The following is a 17,977-nucleotide window of genomic DNA, read 5'->3' as shown; positions in this document are numbered from 1 at the left end:
CAGGTCGCGGCTCTCCGCTATAGCGGGCGGCTCCGCGCGGCTGCCCCGCTGCGAGTGAGCCCTCCGGCCCCGGAGCTCCGCCCCGGGCCGCCCGGAGCTGTAGTCCCGGCTCCGGCGCAGCCCGGCTCCCGCATGCCCGCGCAGACTACCGGTCCCGGCATGCCCCGCGGTCCGCCGCCCAATCGCGGCGCTCTTTGTTGCGGGGGTGCGACAGGCGCCGAGGTCCAGTTTCAAGATGGCGGACGACAGTGAGACAGCAGTGAGGCGGCCCCCGGCGAGGCCTTCGCGGCCGCCGGCGGAAGAGAACGACCACGAGCACTGCAGTGACTGCGAGAACGAGGCGGAGCACGGCTCCAACCGAGGGTGAGCGGCGGCCGGGGCCGCCCGCGCGGCGGCGGCCAGGCCCATTGAGGAGGGCAGCGGCCGGGAAGTGAGCGGTGCCCCGCCCAGCGGGCACGCTGATTGGCCGCCAGGCAGCATTCCGCGCTGCGATTGGTTAATCTGCCCGTCAGTCTAGCGGGGGGGGGGCGGGTCCGCTGGAGCCCATTCACGCCTGTTGTGGGAGCGTGTCCTGAAGCTAAGCAGGGTCGGGCCCGTCCGTGGCGTGGATGGGTAATATCCTGCGAGGTCTCTGCGGGGCAGCCAGAAAGGGGCCGTGAGTGCCTTTTTTTTGGAGAAATGAGCCCAATTCGCAGCTCTTTGTCCTTGCATTAGGGCGTGTCTCCTCACATTCCCCCCGTCCTCCAGCGCAAGCCCTGTCCCTCTGCGGGCATCCCCAGCCCTGCCATGGCACCCAGGGTGGTGGCACGGTTGGGTGCGTTATCGCGCTCCACAGAGCCTGTGGGCTCACATGGCTGCCCCCAGCCCTGGAAGAAGCCCAGGCTTTTGCACACCCATCCCATCGTTATCCTGAACACAGCCCAGGGGTTCGCACAGCTCAGCCAACATCGTCTCATGGTTCGAGGAGTGTGGCCTCCAGAGGTATGCAATGGTGAAACAGCAGCATTTACGCTGGGAGCAAGCGCACGCAGTGAGGCGGGTCCTTTTCTAGGTAGGAAGGATCTAAAATACCTAACGTGGTACCTGTGTTACTCAGGGCCTTAATTAATAAGGCACAGAGCTGCCTTGCCATGCCTGTGGGTTGCAGGAGAGGTGCATCCTCATTCCTGCCAGCTTTGCGTGTAGCAGTGCATGTTGACGTGTGGCTTATGCCACATCATGTGCTTCCAGAGGTTTTTTGCCTCGTGCTTCATGCACCTAAACCTCACCAGGCTCCTCCTCCTGCTCAGCCAGTGCCCCGGCAGCAGCTTTCCCAGCTCTGTGATGTAGAGACTGTTGGCTTGAAGAGCTCTTCTCCCTCCGCCAGCAGCTTTCCGTAGGCAATCCTGCTTGTCCAGTAGCCAAAGTGAATAAAAGGTCACACAAGAAATATCACAGAGGCTTTTTCTATGACAGCACAGATGCCCATTTATATTTTATTTGCCTCCCGGGTGTGGCACCATGTCTCAGTTTAATAGGTTTAGCCGTGCTTGGGGAGATTTTTCTTTTTTTCCCCTCTGACGTGATTAGATTTGTGGAAAGCAGAGCCAAGCAGAGGGGAGACGCGGTGCTTAATCACCATTACTTCCCAGCCCAGTGGCTCAGCCTGCCCTTTGCCAGGAAAAGGTGTGTTCTTGAGTCCTCTTCGTATCCTAGCATGGGCATTGCACCTCCTGCAACACTGAGGAGTTAAAATGCTGTTACCTGCCCTGACTAGGGCGAGCGTCGAAGTGCAACAAGCTAGCTGGGGAAATACCGCTAATGAATATACTTAGAGAGTTTGAATCGCTCGGGAATAACCTGAAAAGCATGGCTGATGGGTGCAGTGATAAGGAGTCCAAACCAGGGAGGTGCTGGAGCTCTCTGTCTCTTCCAAAACCTAATGGGGGGATCCACCTAGGAGAGAAAAAAACAAGTGGTAGGAAGGCTGTTGGTTTTCCTTCTTGATGCACATGGGTTCTGTTGATTTGGTAGCGTCATGTTATGCTGGGGTGTGGAAGTGTTTCTGTTCACCCCAGCAGAACGCTGTCCCCAAAAATGGGGCAGAGGAAGTGCCTTGAGCTGCCAGGGTTTGCAGAGCGATGCTTGGAGTCCTGCCTCTGCCCAGTTAAGTGTTGAGAGTCACTGGATCTTGGCTCTGAGGTTTAAAACACAAAAAATACTACTTAGTGAAAGCAATACTTCCTTTCCTTTTAAGGACAGGAAAGACTAATTGAGTTTCCTCCGCCTCGGTCTTGTATCAGCACTGGGAAGTGACTGCACCGCTCTCTGCTGCAGCCATCCAAGTTGATTTCCCAAAGAAAAAAAATCCCATTTTCATATTCATCACGCTTTCCTTTGTGCGGAGAGGGCTTCTGTCGTATCTCCAGTGTTTGTGAGGGGTTTATTCCCATTGTAGATAAATGACACTGAAAAGGCAGAGACACGGGCACGGGCTCTGCTCCCCAGAGCTGGTGCCAGCCTGGTGGGATTTGTCAGTTCACAGGCAGCAAGCAGCAGCAGTGAGACCAAGGATTCAGGTGTCCCAGCCCCATGAATGGGTCTGTTTTTGGCAAAACCACCCAGGGAAGTGGTTTCAGGTGGGAAGACTTGAGGGAGGGTCCTGTGGCATGAACTGAATTGTTGCTGGATGGGATTGAGAGGGGGCAAAGGGGCTTTTCTTGGAGGGGCACCTGCCAGGTTTGGCAACCCCTGCCTGCATTTACACCACGAGAAGATGTTCCTGGGATAACTGCCATGCTCTAACGTGCAGAATTTAGTTTTAGGTGTGATACGGAGCACAGTAATGGCATGCTCTGCCTTGGGACCTGGGCTCTGCTGTCCGGAGAGCCTCTCACCCGGCTCTGGCCCCTAATGAGATTACAGCCCAAGTATCGCACCTGCTTAGCTCCAGGTTTGGCAGAAGGATTTTCTAGCATCTAAATACGGAGTGGGGATCTACTCTTTCTTATCTGACACCTTTCAGACTAGGAAGCAAGGCTGTGTGGTGGAAGAGCTGCAGACCACACAAACCCTTGTTCAAACCTGTGTTTCCAATTTAGTTTTTGAGGAAGAAGCTGCAGTGTTCAGTACCCTTTGCTGCCTTAGTTGTGAGACTGTCTGTGAGCCCAAGCGTGGCATTTCAATTAATGAAATGCGCTTTTTGATTGTTGCATTGTATGTTATGGAAAATAACACCCTGCCCCTGCCATCAAAATCCCCCCACACCAACCCAGAGGTTCCTGCTGGGCTGAGGGAGCGGCAGGGAGCCAGCCACAGCCAGAGCTGTTCTTCCTTGTGCTTTCCTCCCTCACCTTGCAAAAATAAAGCTTTCAGGTCTGGGCATACAGCAGGAGCATGCACGGATCCAAGTGATAGATAAATGGGTGCTGAGCACCAGTTTGTTACTGGATGTGTCTGTTTGCCAGCCTCCAGAGGGGCTCAGCTGGCAGAGGACAGTCAGTCTGAGTGGGTCTTGCCTCAAACAAGCCCAGCCAGTTTGTTTAGGTGCTTCCAAAAGTCTTATTTTCAAGATTGTTCAGGTTCTGGGTATTATTTTCTGTGCAGTGGCTAGCACCAGCTCCTTTCCCTCAAACTCAAGGTGCCATCTGGTAGCAGGGAATAGGGTGCTGCAGGGAACAGGGTGCTGCAGCAATAGGTAGTGGCCATGACAGCGGTGATGCCTTTCCTGGGAGAAGGAAAAAGTGTTTTCCTAGGTCAGAAAATGGACCCTTGTGGTCCCATGGGTAAATGGAGGGTGCTTTGCATAGTGCAGCCAACGCACCCTTCTTCACCGGCTTTATCTCTGAGGGCAGCTCTGGCTGGAAAGGAGATACTGGAGGAAAAAAGCTGTAAGTGCAGCTGGGAAGGCCATGTGGGCTGTCGGGCAGGAGCTGGCCTGGCAGTTAACCCTTCCTGGGAGGTGAAACCGGCTTCAGCTCGGTCAGCTTCATGACTCGCACCAGCTGCGGTAACTAGGATTTTGGATGGTGGTGGCTTGTCCCAGGACACCAGTGGGATGTTGCCTTTAATTTGGGGAGCATCTGAGTGGCTGCAGCTACACTGGAGTGTAAAGAAGGTGACACTTGCTTTCCTAAATGGACTTTAAAATAGAAAATACCTTTAATTGTTCCTTCCTCAGGTGTAGCAAGTTGGACCTTTGGGTTTTCCAGCATTTTCCTACACGCTGGTGACTCCTCTGCCAGGTTGGTTTTCATCTCCCAGCTGGAGCAGGGCCCTTCCCCGTACCACAGTACTTGGGGGTGCAAAACCTCGTCCCACCTTATTCCACCCTAATTTCTTCCAGGTCACGACAGCTTTGCTCATAAGTCAGGGAGAAATGTTCTCGGTGCTTTTACCTGTGAGCCCAGTGCGGGAGTGAAGCAATATTGGTTGGGCTGAACTCATTAGTGGCAAGCTGGTAGTCTGCAGCTCTGATTTATGAAGCAAAGCGATGCCGACTGAATACACAGGGGCTGGGAGGATTTTGTTTGTTGCATCTGGCACCTGCAGCATCCTGACATGGAGGTGACCTGGGAAAAAATGTCCATCCCCTTCGGAAGGGGTGACTTCCAACGTCTGTCCTCAGATGTGCTTGCAACCCGCCTTGTGCTGTCAGTTTGTGGTGTTAAAATTGGTAAGAAATCAGTTGGATGTGCTTGATGCAGCTCTGCAGTAGATGGTTTGGCTCATCACAGGACCTTGGTGTGGCCAACATGGCTGGTTGGGGATCTCCCAGGTCTCGCCTGTGCTTCTATGGAGGAGTTTAAAAAAAAAAAAAATCATGCATTTGTCACCAAAATTAATAGTGGTGTCAGCACCGATTTGCTGTAATTACTTTTGTTGTCATGTCAGAGCTTGTGTCCTCCTGGGTGGAGGTAACCCTTTCCCGGCGGTGGGAGGAAAGGTGAGGTGTCATCCCCAGGGACAGCTCAGCAGCGCTGCGGGATGCTGATCCCCACAGAGCTGCGGCTTCACAGCTGCTCCTCTCTCTGTTCCACTGCAAGTGCTTAATGTGTTTCTGGAGAAGAAGGGGGGCTTCTCATCCAGCTCCCTTTTCTGGAGCAGCTCGACCTGCACAGCTGCTCGTTCTCCGTGTTGGTAAGCTGTTTCCCAGTGTTTCACATGGGATTGTGCCAATATATGGGAATCTTTTTTTTCCCCAGCAAATGTTGCCTTGAGAGTCTCCACTGCTGTTCAGGTTTTGTCCAGAGTAAAGCCTTCCCCAGCTCAGCTGCTCCCTGTCCTGCAAACCAGATGTCTCTGCTCTGCAAGGCGATGGCTGCCCATCATGACAGGTTTCTGCACCGCGAGCATCGGCAGCCTCGTTGTCCATGGGCATCTCCACACCCAGCCCTCCCAGCTTCACCCCTTAAAAAAACATTTCACTGTCCACTTTTCCCTGGTTTCAAAACTCACTTGCTGCTCAGCCCAGGGATATTTTTTTTTTTTTTTTTTTTAAACCTTATTCCCCTCCTGGGTCTCTCCTTGTCCTAGCCTTGCTGAAATAAATAGTCGGATGCTGCTCCAACATTTTCCAGCACGTTTCTTCTTTGCTTTCCCTGCTCCACCCTCTTCACCACTATCTTGTGTCTGGTAAAGACATTAAGGTGGTCCGGGAGCAAGTGGTACTCAGGGATGATTTCCAGGCTGGCTGGTGCGTTTGGTTCACTGCCTGCCTGTGGGCAGCTCGGAGCTGTGCGGTTGTCCCTGCTGTGAAAATGGCAATCATTTTGGGGATGCAAGGAAGGAGACACCTCTGTATTGTAGAGTAAAATATATACTGGCTTGGATCCCCAAGCTGAGATTTGGGGAAAGAGGACGAGGTCCCTGGGCACAGGAGGGCAGGGACATGTTCCACAGCATCCCGCTGGCAGGGGGTCCCTGTGGTGGATTCAGTCCCACAGAGCTCATACCAGTTTCGGTGGCTGCTGGTGGTGGGCTTTGCCGTTGTAGGTGCTGTGGATGTGCCACTTGATGCAAAGAGCAGCTCCCACCTGGGATTTTCCATGGCTTTCCTTGCTCTGCTCTGGCGTCTCCCCGTTGAGCCAGATGCAGGTTATTGTCCTGAGTGAAAACAGAAGAGGGAATGTGCTGCAGTTTTACTGCAGAACAAATGTGGCAGCACTGGTGGGGACAGGACAGAGCTGAGTGATGCTGCTGATGTGCCCGCCGTCCCCCTGGCCTGGTGTCCCTCCCTCTTCCCCCTCATCCCTCCACTTGGTCCCACTCCCAGCCATCTCTAGGGTTGAATTTTCACCCGAGCCGTGACCGTCTCGGAGGCTATAACCTTGTGGGGACCATTGGCAGGGAAGCTCCTGACTTGAGGTGCCCCAGCTCCGCAGAAGTAAAGTCACCTGTCCTGCATCAGGGTATCTCACACAGAGGGGAGATCACTTACACCATGCCACGAGCAGGCAGCTCTCCTGCTTTTGGCATCGGGTCGCTGCCAGCCTCGCCCATCAGCAGGGCTGGGCTTGGTGCAGGGTTTTCTGCCTGTGTCTGCTTTGGTGTGATCATCATCTGGATGTCTGGGGCTGCCCCGCATCCCTGGAGGGAGGACCAGTGCCCTGGCACAGCTGCTTCCCGTCCTGTGCACCCAAAGAGATTTGCTTCTTGGTCTCAGTTTTCCAGTTCCAGCGTAGCAATATAGTAATTTTCCAATATAACAGCCACCTGTCTCCTTAGATCATCCCCTCTGCAGGTGAGGTGACTTTTTGACACGGTGTCCTTGGCCGCTGACCCCTTTGTGGTGCCTGGACCTGCTGTGGTGCCTCATCTCAGAGCAGGACCAGAGTTCGCTGCTCCCACATCCATCCTTGGGCTCAGAGAGGAGGAGAAAGCCTAAGCTGGGCATCTCTGCCATTCACAGGGTAGATTTGGGCATGTGTGGCTGAGCCGGATGATGTGACTGCAAAGATGCGGTCATCTGCAGGGTGGGAGGTGTTGATGCTGGTCACTGTTTGGGAGCTTGCACGGAGCTCGCTGCTGGGAAGGGGGCTGGGGCCAGGGCACATGGCTGTACCCTCTGTGCGCTGAGTATTCCCCCTCCTCAAGACTTGGACTCAGAGCAGGGAGCTTGTATTTTCTTCAGAGAGCTTCAGAAACCCTATAAATGTTCTCCAAAAGAAAACCCCAGGACTCCAATGATGTTTCTTTTGTTCTCTAGCGGCTTGAGTCCAGCAAATGACAGCGGAGCCAAAAAGAAGAAAAAGAAACCTAAACGGAAGAAAGAGAAAGGAGATCAGCCTGACCAGGCTCAGGACCAGCCGGTGAAGGTGACCAACCGCTTCCTGGAGTCACAGCCCCGCACAACAGCCAGTCCCATCCTGAACCTCTCCGATGTAGCTTAGGACAAGGAAAGAGTCTCCCAGTCCTGCTTTTAGGCACTTGGTTGCTCAAAAAACTTAAGGTTTAGAGTAGCTTCCCAGCCTGGCTCTGTGCGTGGGAATTCCCGTTGCTGCGGAAGGTGTTTGCAGAGCGCTCCAGGCCGAATGTGGTCCTTGGCTGGATATCCCAGCCAGTTCCAGCACTGGTGTGAAAGGGTCAGGCTGGCGCCTCCACATTATTCTTTCCAGACACCAGCTGCCTCCTCGCAGGCAGGGAATCGCCATGCTGCCACCTGCCAGCTTCCTCTCCTGCCCACAGCCAGCACAATGAACACGTTCTGCTTGGGCGACATCTGATGTTGTTGATTTTTTGCTTGATTATCATAAGAGCAGCAGCCAGGTCAGAGCAGGGTCTGTATTACCCCTCTTGGCTTTGCCTGATCCTGTCAAGTAGCCAGTGCTTCAGGAAGGCGCTTGGGATGGGTAGAGTTTGTCCCTGCCAGGGTGGCATCCTCCCAGCCCTCTCATCCCTTCTGGTCCTGAGGTGGGGGACACACAGAGATCTGCACATCAACAGAGGTTGCTTTCTGTCTGATGCCCAGTTCCTATCCAAATATTTCTAATATGTTGTCTTTCTGATTGTGCAAAGCATTCAATTGGGGCTTTGCATTTTTCAAGTTAAATTTTCCAGGAATCAAGGAGGAGCTGGGGCTGTGAATTCAGCACAGAGCTGCCCACCCTGCCAAGGCCTGGCAGAGGAGGAGGAAAGCTTCTTTCATCTTGACTCAGTCTCTCCACCTTGTCCTAGCCCATGGTGCCCAGAGACGACTCAGGAAGCTGCAGTTTGCAGCTATGGATCCAGCTTAAATGGAGGAGGCTGGAGCAATAGGAGAGAAGAGCCACCACAGGAAGCCCAAGCGCTGGGTGTGGGTTGACCCAGGGTGTCTGCGTGGGTGTTAGCCCAGGTGAGGCAGGGGGGTTTGCTCTTGGGGCTCACGGCACCCTCTTAATTGAAGCTTAAAGCATTTTAAGGCAGTTTATCCATCCCCTCTGACCCAGGAGAGCCTAGAAACTAGGTTGAGGTGTGTGGCAGATGGCTGGTAAAAGGGTTTGTCCATCTTGTAGAGGCTTTCAAGAGGATCTAGGCTGGGAAGGGAGTCTCCTGCCCACTTGCACCTCCTGGCAGTGTCCTGAGGCATCAGCTCCTCCTAATGAGGAGCTGAAGTACGGACCTGGTGGCTCAGCTTACTCATTTTGTCTTTCCTGCCTTTTATGCCCTCAGGTGAACTCTTTACCTGCTGAGAGGATCCAGGAGATTCAAAAAGCCATTGAGCTCTTCTCTGTAGGTCAGGGCCCTGCCAAAACCATGGAGGAAGCCACCAAGAGGAGCTACCAGTTCTGGGACACGCAGCCGGTGCCCAAGTTAGGTACGTACAGCCCCTTGCCGGTTTGTGCTCTGTGGGAGAAGCCTTGTGGTCCCCAGGCTGCTCAAACAAGCCTGAAGAAGCTGGTCTTTGGCGAGCAAGTGAGTCCCTGGCCAGCCCCTCACTGCTGTCCTGTCTGGGCTTCAAAGGCGTCAGTGATGCTTGTCCACCATTTGGCATCATGGCCTGAGCAGTGAGCCCTGCCTCCGGAGAGCTGTGCAGGTGACTGGTGGGGGCAAGAGGGATGAGGAACTGTTTTGGACGTCTGTTCTGATGTCTCCTGCATTTGGGCGTCCCTTAATCTCAGCCTTTAGCCCTTGAATTGGGTGTCCCCAGCCCTCTGTGCCCAAGTTTCATGCGCGGTGTTACCACCCTTCCTCTTACCGAGTCCCTAGGGACACGGAGCTAACCAGCAAGGGGTCCTTGGTGGGGGAGGTAACTCGGGGGGAGACATGGCCAGCCAGTGATGGGAGCCACTCCAGGAAGCAGGTCCATGTGCTAAGCCGCCACATTGCTGGTTTGCTGGGCTCGTGTCAGCATCTGGCATGGGAGAGGGGAGGCACAAACCTGGCGAGCACCTGCACCCCAAAGCTGCCGTGCTTGTCTGAAGATGGGGAATCCCATCTCTGTCTCCTCTTCCCCCTGCAAACAGCCTGGCTATGCTTCCTGGCTCTAGTCCTTGCTCCAGCCCTTTCTCTGGTTTGTTCTTGACACTGTCAGCCTACGTCAGAAGCGATCTGCTGTCGGTAACGAGGCATTTCTTGGTGTGGCATGAGCTCTTGGCAGCCGAGTGGATCTGAAAGGAAGAGGAGGGGCACAATGCTGCAGAGCTGCATGGCTGGAAGGTGCTCATTCTCAAACTAATTGGAGCAAACCTGCAGTGCTCCTGGGGTGCCCAGGATTGCTTTGCTTAGTCTCTCTGCCCCTGCATCCCCCAGCAAAATCCCTGCAGAGCTCGGGAGAACTAGAGAATGAGTCCAAGCCCATAGTTTCTAGATCTTGTCATGGTTTCAACTTGTCTGCTCTTCAGTAATTTCCTTCATGGGGTTGTGTCCAACCCCTCTCGCTGCAAACTGTTTGATTCCGTTTTCATGACGTCAGTGCTAATCTGAGGCTTTCTTTGGTCTCAAAGTCTGTTTGCTGGGACTGATAGTCTCAGCTTTGGGCTGGGAAAATCATAGTGAGATGGCATAGGATTATGTGAGACAGCAAAGCCTGATCTTGCATTTGCCCTTTTCCTCAGAGGATCCTGGACATGGCAAACACCATTTCTGCTTGGTTAAACCCTGGAGGAAGGGTGGAAGATGTCTTCTGGGGAAGGAGAGGAGCAAAACAGCCTGCTCCTCCGAACACCAAATCTCTGGCTGTGCTCTGGCTGCCAGCCAGTGGTTGCGTCCCAGTGTCTCTCGTGGTCCTTGCTCAGGAGCACGCTCTGGCACGCAGCGTTACGTACACAAGGCTCTTTAGGGTCGGGTAACAAAAGTGCTGTGGGATTTTTGGGACCGGATTTCAGAGTGGTTCAACACCTGCTCAAAACAGAGAGGGCGGCTAGGAGTGAGTATTTCTGGAAGCTGCCCTGGGTGGGTGTGATGAGGGCAGTTCTTGCTCTGGGCTTTCTTCACCTCCCCATTGCCTGGAAACCTTTTCGATCACTTTTTAAGCGAATTCCTAATTAGCATGGCTTGCTTCTCTTGGCAGCACTCAAGTGATGCCGCTGTGTTGACATCCCCGAGAAAGCCGGTGCTTGAACCAACCTCTCTTGGCTGAATCAGGGGCTCTAGGAGTCAGCGGTTTTTCAACAAAAGTTGTCTTGTTCGCTGCAGCTCTTCTTGAAGCACAGTGGGGAGGGAGCCCTGATGCTTGCCAAAGGCAGGGGCCAGAGCTGGCAGGGAGAGAGCTACCATCTGGTGGAGCGGTTGGGAAAGTGCTGGCCGAGGCTGGGATTGTGGGGCTGGGGAGAGATAAGGCATCACATGCAGACCTAGAGGATGTGGCCGTGATCCTGAAGCTCTGATCAGTTTGGTCACCTCTTCTCTGCTATCCATTAGGCTCCGCTGTTGCTATGGGAGGAGTTTTGACACTTTGCCCCTGTATCACGACAAACGTGTAGCACATCCCAAAACAGGCGGGTGAAATGCTGATCTCTGGCTGCCCGTGCCACAGGCCTGGGGTGGGAAACATGAGGCACGTTGGTCACCAGATTCAGGTGTTGTGGAAACTTGGCCTCAAACAGTAGAGAACATCTTCATGGCTTCCTGCTCTCTCTTACAGGAGAAGTGGTGAACACTCATGGTCCTGTTGAGCTGGACAAAGACAATATCCGTCAGGAGCCGTACACCTTGCCCCAGGGCTTCACCTGGGATGCCCTAGACCTTGGGGATAGAGGTGTGGTGAGTACAGTCAGCTTGGCACATGTATATTGGGAGGGTATCTCCACACATGGTGTTGGGGATGGGAACATGTCCTTCACAACACCAGGCAACTCTCCAGCTTAGTGGTCGTGCCATCTGCTTGGAGTTAGATGGGTCCGACTTCCCCCACTATGCAGTTACCTCTCACCCATCCCATGTTGGCCAGGTTGGCCCGGTTTCTTCATGGGGATGTAAAGATGCCTGGAGCCAGTTTTCCCTTAGGAAAACCTTCCAGACTGTGACCCACCTCCCTGGGAGATGACCTGGGGACAGCAGGACTTACCTGTGTCCTGCTGCTTCCCCTGCTCTGCAGCGGCACCAGTTCAGCAGCCTGGAGCCAGCATTCCGGAGCAGAGGGACGTGCCAGCAGCAGGGACACAGCTGCATGTGGTGCCCGCTGCTGTGACCACACAAAAAGTGTTCGAGGTTCTGTCTCGTGGCAGCTGGGGCGTGTGATGGCTGAATAACTTTCTTAACCTGTGTGATCTCCTGCTTTAGCTGAAAGAGCTGTACACACTTCTGAATGAGAACTACGTGGAGGATGACGACAACATGTTCCGGTTCGATTACTCTCCTGAGTTCCTGCTGTGGTGAGTGGCACCGTGACCGCGGAGCAGAGGGTGTTGGGTGCTGGCGAGCCTGATCCCAGTGACAGTGCTGCAGCCACCTTTGCTTATCCCGTCTCTCTTCTTTCTGAAATCTCGCTTCCCCATTTGTCACCATGCGCGTGTGGTACCCCAGGTACACTGTGAGAGAGGCCTCACCCAGCCCTACCTGCCTCTAGCTTCTTCAAGATACGGAAGCCTAAAACCAGATTGTTATTTTTCTCTTTGGTTTGATCCCTCAAGTGTTTGTAAAAATCCTGGTAAGCTGAGGAACTTCTCAGTGCTCTGGAGCTGTAGGATGAAGGTGGCTGCCAAGTAATGTTGCCAGCAATAACTCTTGGAAACCTGTTGCAGCAGAGCTGCTGTTTCCTCAGGGTGTTTATGAATCGAGGAACATGTATTTCCTCCTGTGTCACTGAGGAGAACTGGCCTTGGCCACAGAGTGCAGGAATCGCCCTGGATCCCAGCAGTCCTGCCTTGTCACATTACTGTCACCCTCTCATCCTCCTGCCTGCTAACTCACAGCTCTGTTGGGCAGCCTGGAGCAGGACACAGGGTATCCCAGGGCAGGGCGGAGAGGCAGGAGCAGGTACAACTTTGATGAGACATGACTTCTGAAGTGTGTCTCCTCTCCAGGGCACTGCGTCCTCCAGGCTGGTTGCCCCAGTGGCACTGTGGAGTCAGAGTTGTCTCCAGCAAGAAACTGGTTGGATTTATCAGTGCAATTCCAGCCACTATCCACATCTATGACACGTGAGTGCTGCTCAGCTGCATTTCTCATCCTGCGCCTTGATGGCACATGGGCCTTCCTGGGAGCGCTGGAGAGGTCTGGTTCCATTGTCCTCCTCGGCCAACAGAGCCAAACCTGTGCTGTTCAGCTCTGGAGATGCTTTGCTGCTTGGAGGAGAAGGTGGGGGATATTTAGGGTGGGCAGTGAAGTTCTGTGCGAGGACATTTGTAGTTAGTAGCCGTGAAGACTTTTCCTCACTGAGTGAGGTCAGCTTAGAGCTCTGTCTTACTGAAATCCTCCAGGGATGGATGGAGGCCATTTTCCCTGGGAAAACCTTGGATAACAGCTTAAGGGAGAGTTCTCCAAACCCGGCCCTTGGCCTTCCCCGAGGCTTGTCTCCTCTTTCTCTTGGAAAGGGGCTGGGGGTAAATTGTCCAGGGTGTTGGACTGGTCCTCCCAGGTCAGGACAGTCGGTCTCATGCTCTGCATTGTTCTTTCCCAAGGGAGAAGAAGATGGTAGAGATAAACTTCCTGTGCGTCCACAAAAAGCTGCGCTCCAAACGGGTGGCTCCAGTTCTGATCCGTGAGATCACGCGGCGGGTTCATCTGGAGGGGATCTTTCAGGCTGTTTACACTGCGGGAGTGGTGCTGCCAAAGCCTGTGGGGACTTGCAGGTGAGTGTCAGTTGTTCTGCAAAGAGATTTCTGTCTGCAGACCTTCCCTTGCCAAGATCCCCTCTGTGGTGTGCGGCGTATGTGAGATTCCCCAGGACAGGAGAATAATTTCAGCCCAGGTTCCTCCCCCCCCAACACCCTCCTTCCAGGATTAAGTCCAGTAGCTTTGCTTAAGCTGCTCATGTATCACAAGACAGGAGAATTTTCTGCGGCACAAGTGCTTCAGGCCACCCTTATTTTTCTCTGCGGGAGCTGCTGGCCTCTTTGCAAGCAGGCTGATGTTCTCGCTTGCCCTTATGGCAGCTACGAGAACCTCGTGCCCATGTGGCTGTCCTGCTGCGTAAGAACAAGTCTCCCACTGTGAGTGTGTTTCTGCAGGTATTGGCACCGGTCCCTGAATCCTCGGAAACTCATCGAGGTCAAATTTTCCCACCTGAGCAGGAACATGACTATGCAACGTACCACGAAGCTTTACCGATTGCCCGAGGTGGGTGCCAGCTGGGTCTCTGAGCTGCGGAGGCAGAGCTCGTGCATTGCTCCTTGCTGAGCAAGGGGCAAGGCTGGGAACTGGAGACACAAACATCTTGGCCGAGGTGGAGTCCTCTGCCTGGAGAGCCGGGGTTCGTTTCATGTAGTAAATGACTCTCTCAGGCCATTGCAATTTGTTTATTTTTGCCTGGGTACCTGCATTTTAAGGGCAAATTCTCGCAGCTAGAGGACCCCATGAGCTTTTGTTTCATGGTGAGTCATATCCCGTCCTCTTGCTAAAAGGAGAACGCAGATATGACAGCCTTCATCTGTCCAAACAGCCTGGGAGTGACCTTGGATTGGGTTAGTCCCTCATTCCTCAGTCAGACTGATCGGTTCTGTCACTGCAGTTGTCCTGCTGGGGAAGTTCCCCAGCTGGGTATTGGAGAAAAAACAAAGTATTGAAATTGCCTCCACCTTCCCTGACCCTGTTGGCTCCCTTTTGTCGGGCGGAGCCATTTGTTTCGGTTGGAGAGCACTGCGTTAGTGCTGGCCAGCATGTGGCTTCTGTCTCCTACCTCCTATCGCAGCAAAGGCACTGGCAGCATGCTGGTTTGTACCTACTGAGTTTTACACAGAAATCCAGACCCGGGAGCAGTCCCAGTCCGTGCTGCTTGATCTGGGCTTTGCTGTGCAATCCCAACCCTAGATTAGAAATCAAGTCCAACTGGAAATAGCATCAGGCAGTTCCTTGCGGTGCACGGGGTATGTCTCCCAGCCCATCCCCTGTGCCAGTGGGAGCAGAGACCTAGAGAGAAGCAGAGATCTTGTGTCATTAGTGGGTAGGAGGCCACCTCCAGCAGGACTTGACCTGGCACATGGGGCTTTGGGACCCGCTGTGCTTCTCTGTGGCCTTTGCCGTCGGTGTCACGGCCGATGGCATCCATCCTTCCGCTGGACAAGCAGGGCTGAGGGGGAGAGTGCTGGGTTGTAGGACTGAAAGTGGGCTGATCTAAGCAGAGGGTGTTTCGATGTTGCTTATTGGAGAGTCTTGGGCGATAAAAGCCACGCTGCAAGCAGTGCAAACGATTTGTCCTGCTTTCTGTAGACTCCCAAGACTCCTGGCTTGCGGCCAATGGAGCACAGAGATATCTCTGCGGTGCACAAGCTGTTGACCGAGTACCTGAAGCAGTTCCACTTGACGCCCATCATGAGCCGAGAAGAGGTGGAGCACTGGTTCTTACCTCAGGAGAATATCATCGACACCTTTGTGGTAGAGGTGAGGGGGCAGGAGCAAGATGAGGAGGTGTTTTTCTGGGCTTCTGCCTCCACTGGAAGAGTGTGTGGCAACCTGTGGGAGAAATCGGCGAGTTTGCTGCCCTGGGCGGTGAGATGCTTTCCCAGGGTGGGAGGTTTGACCTGCTGGAGGATGGTGCCTCTCCATCCTGGGCTGCCCCAAGTCTCCTTGCAGGGAGCCCACACATCACTCAGCCTGGCAAAACCCCTCTGAGGCTCTGGATGGGCTTTATCCTGGTTCTGATGTGTAGTGGTGTCACTTTTGGCTTCCAGAGCACCCCAGGGGAGGTGACGGACTTTATGAGCTTCTACACGCTGCCTTCCACCATCATGAACCACCCAACTCACAAGAGCCTGAAGGCAGCTTACTCCTTCTACAACGTTCACACCAAGACGCCTCTCATCGACCTCATGAGTGATGCTCTCATACTCGCCAAGTCGGTGAGCGATGGCAGGGCCGGGGCAGCACCACTGGGCAGCTCAGCGCTCACCGGGTGCTCTTGGGTTTGTGGGAGGGCTGCCTGTGGGACAGGGCTTGTACCAGGGTTGTACAAACCCAGATCCTCAAGGACCTGCCACCCAGGAGAGGGACACGGGTAGCCTGGACCATCCAGCTAGTGGTGAGCTGAGCTCAGGGCATCTGATCACTTCTCACAGCAAACAATGTTGCCGTGTGTCCGCAGCACTTGAACTGAGGGTGGGAACACCACAGCTCAGTTCTTCCCTCGGTCCCTTCTAGGGGTACAAAGCTGGGCAGGAGAGGGGGCAGGCAGCTCACAGATGGCAGGAACTCCCCAGCATGTAAGCAGGAGGAGCTGACGGCTTCATGTCTTGCCTGTTCAGAAAGGATTCGATGTCTTCAATGCACTGGATCTCATGGAAAACAAAACCTTCCTGGAGAAGCTGAAGTTTGGGATTGGGGACGGGAACCTGCAGTATTACCTGTACAATTGGAAGTGTCCCAGCATGGCACCAGAGAAGGTCAGTGCCTTGGGGTGGTGGGGTCCTCCAGCCTGGCCAGTTTACGGGAAGGGGTCTTATCCCCGCAACCCGCGGGGAGATGAGTTTGCCGTGACATACACCTTGGCGTTCCCAGGCCAGCCGCTGTCTGGTGCCGTGTTACACACAGCAATTGGTGAATCCAGTGACGGACAGCTCCTCTGTGCTCACCCTGCAGTGCCTGCACAGAGTGTGTCCCTGGGGAAAAGCACTCGCCGCTTGTCTCCGCAGGCTCGCTTTACTCCTGGACTAGTGCCAGTTCAGAGTTCTTAACCTCATGCACACCTACACAGACAGCCTCTTCCCTCTGGAGAGAGACCAGGTACAGAGAGCAGAGGGGCTGCAGGGTGACAGAAGTGACGCTGGTGGTTGCGACAGTCACATGGGAGGTGTTTGCTGTGTCCTGGGAGCCCACACAGGACCCGGATGTCACTGTGCAGCCCTGCAGCCTGCGTGTCAGTCTGTCGTAGTGGGGCGAGACGAACAACAACCCCTCTAGAGCGGAGAGATGAGCTTGGGAGCCATTGAGTTGCTGTTAAGTAGGACCCCGTGGCGATGATGAGCTCTGCCCGCACAGTCGCTCGTAGCATGTGCAGAGGGGCTGAGGCACAGGATCACAGGGGTGTCACCTTGTCCCCACGGCCAGCAGCTTGCTCCCCACCCAGCTGCTCCAAGTGCTGCAGCTCTGGACCCCGGTCTTGCATCCCCTGGGCCATTTTTAGGCAGCACCCTGTTACTTCTGTATCTCCACCCTGTGTGGAGATGTGGTTCAGCTCCTGTCTGGTCCATAGCCACCTTGGAGGCGATGGTGCTTGAGAACCAGAAGCAGCCGGGCTGCACAGCACTGCAGCCTGCCTGTGCTACATCGCAACAGCTAATTAATGCCTCAACGGCAATAACAGGGATTTGATTCCCTTTGAAGAATGTTGCAAAGTCAGGTCTGTCTCTGGGTAGAAGCCCACGCACCTTAAATCAGCCTTACTCAGCTGCTGAGTCTTTCACAAAGCTCCAGGGGGTTGCCAGGCTTCAGCAATCCGTTTTCTCACTGGGAGAGCTGGTGGGTTGGAGAGCCCAGTGCTGGGAGCCGCTCTCCGGCTGTCCCCTGTGGTGGGGCTGCCCCTGGCTCCAGCGGGTCACAGCCTGGGACCAGCCACCAGTGTGTCCTGTCACGCAGTGGCTGGAGAGCACCCAGCAGCGCTGGGTCAGAGGGACCTGTCCTGATACCAGGCTCTCGGGAAGCAGCTTCTCCCAGATCTGTAGTTGTTAGCTTAGAAGTAACCCTGGCTTGTAAGTCAAGGCTGCCTTGCAACTGTCTGGGCTTGTCACAGCCCAAACATCAGTCACCTCCCCAGATCAGAGCTGGGCAGGGTCTGTGCACCCATTTGGCCGTGAGCCCAGGGCTGTTGCTGCTCTCACATATCCCAGAGCTGGTGGGGAAACCTGCGGGAATGATGCTGAGCTCTCCCAGCCAGCACAGCGAGGGCTTGCGAGCTGCGTGTGCCCAGAGCCAGGTCAGGGGCAGAGGACACTGCTGCTGGGGCACAACGTGACCTGCCATCTTTGTTGGCTCTCCCAGGTCGGACTGGTGTTGCAGTAAGGGAGCCCTTGCCAGGAGAGCGCAGCGCTGCTGAGGAGCCGAGCAGCCGGGCTCGGCGGAGGTGCTGCCCTCATCCTTTCTGCCGGAGCCAAACCTGCGCTGGGAGAGGTGGAACTGAACCGGCCGCAGAGCCGCCCGCTGCCTGGATTCACCAGCTGCATCCTGCAGCGCCAGCTGCCTCTCCCCTGCTGTTGTCAGCGGTCTCCTTTGTTTTGGTTTAATTGCATCCTCATAAAGACGTGATCAAGGGAATGTAACTGCTGAAACTAGCTCATGATTGGCATATAATGGAGTTAACGGGTGAATAATAAAAGTATATATTATATATATTTTAAATTTTTCCTGTTCCAAACTGACATGAATTGCATTCTTCTGCCGAAGGCCACCTCCAGGTTGCTGGACAGTGATGTTTCTCGACAGGGCCGTC

General features: G+C 54.5%; 1 protein-coding gene across 2 annotated transcripts; it reads left to right on the top strand.

The window, feature by feature from the left end:
* Positions 1 to 184: 184 nt before the first annotated feature.
* On the top strand, positions 185 to 17,875 carry NMT1 (N-myristoyltransferase 1). Of its 2 annotated transcripts, XM_005234898.4 has the most exons (12): positions 185 to 363; positions 7,187 to 7,295; positions 8,629 to 8,773; positions 11,042 to 11,160; positions 11,680 to 11,771; positions 12,423 to 12,539; positions 13,020 to 13,190; positions 13,569 to 13,677; positions 14,767 to 14,937; positions 15,228 to 15,395; positions 15,798 to 15,935; positions 17,530 to 17,875. In XM_005234898.4, the coding sequence occupies exons 1-12, from the start codon at positions 236 to 238 to the stop codon at positions 17,548 to 17,550; spliced, it is 1,488 nt and encodes a 495-aa protein (XP_005234955.2). In that variant the 5' UTR covers positions 185 to 235; the 3' UTR covers positions 17,551 to 17,875. The 2 variants fall into 2 exon arrangements, with proteins under 2 accessions (XP_005234955.2, XP_055645832.1); XM_055789857.1 differs by lacking the exon at positions 12,423 to 12,539.
* Positions 17,876 to 17,977: the final 102 nt, after the last annotated feature.

This window comes from Falco peregrinus, chromosome 18 (assembly GCF_023634155.1).
Source record: "Falco peregrinus isolate bFalPer1 chromosome 18, bFalPer1.pri, whole genome shotgun sequence".
Classification (NCBI taxonomy): Eukaryota; Metazoa; Chordata; class Aves; order Falconiformes; family Falconidae; genus Falco; species Falco peregrinus.
This window is presented reverse-complemented; position numbering and strand designations above follow the sequence as displayed.

Excerpts from the sequence above, each read along its gene's own strand:
- NMT1 (XM_005234898.4), top strand. The coding sequence starts at position 236 with ATGGCGGACGACAGTGAGACAGCAGTGAGGCGGCCCCCGGCGAGGCCT. Across the intron at positions 15,396-15,797 it reads CTCTCATACTCGCCAAGTCG|AAAGGATTCGATGTCTTCAA; the intron begins GTGAGCGATGGC and ends TTGCCTGTTCAG. Across the intron at positions 15,936-17,529 it reads CCAGCATGGCACCAGAGAAG|GTCGGACTGGTGTTGCAGTA; the intron begins GTCAGTGCCTTG and ends TGGCTCTCCCAG.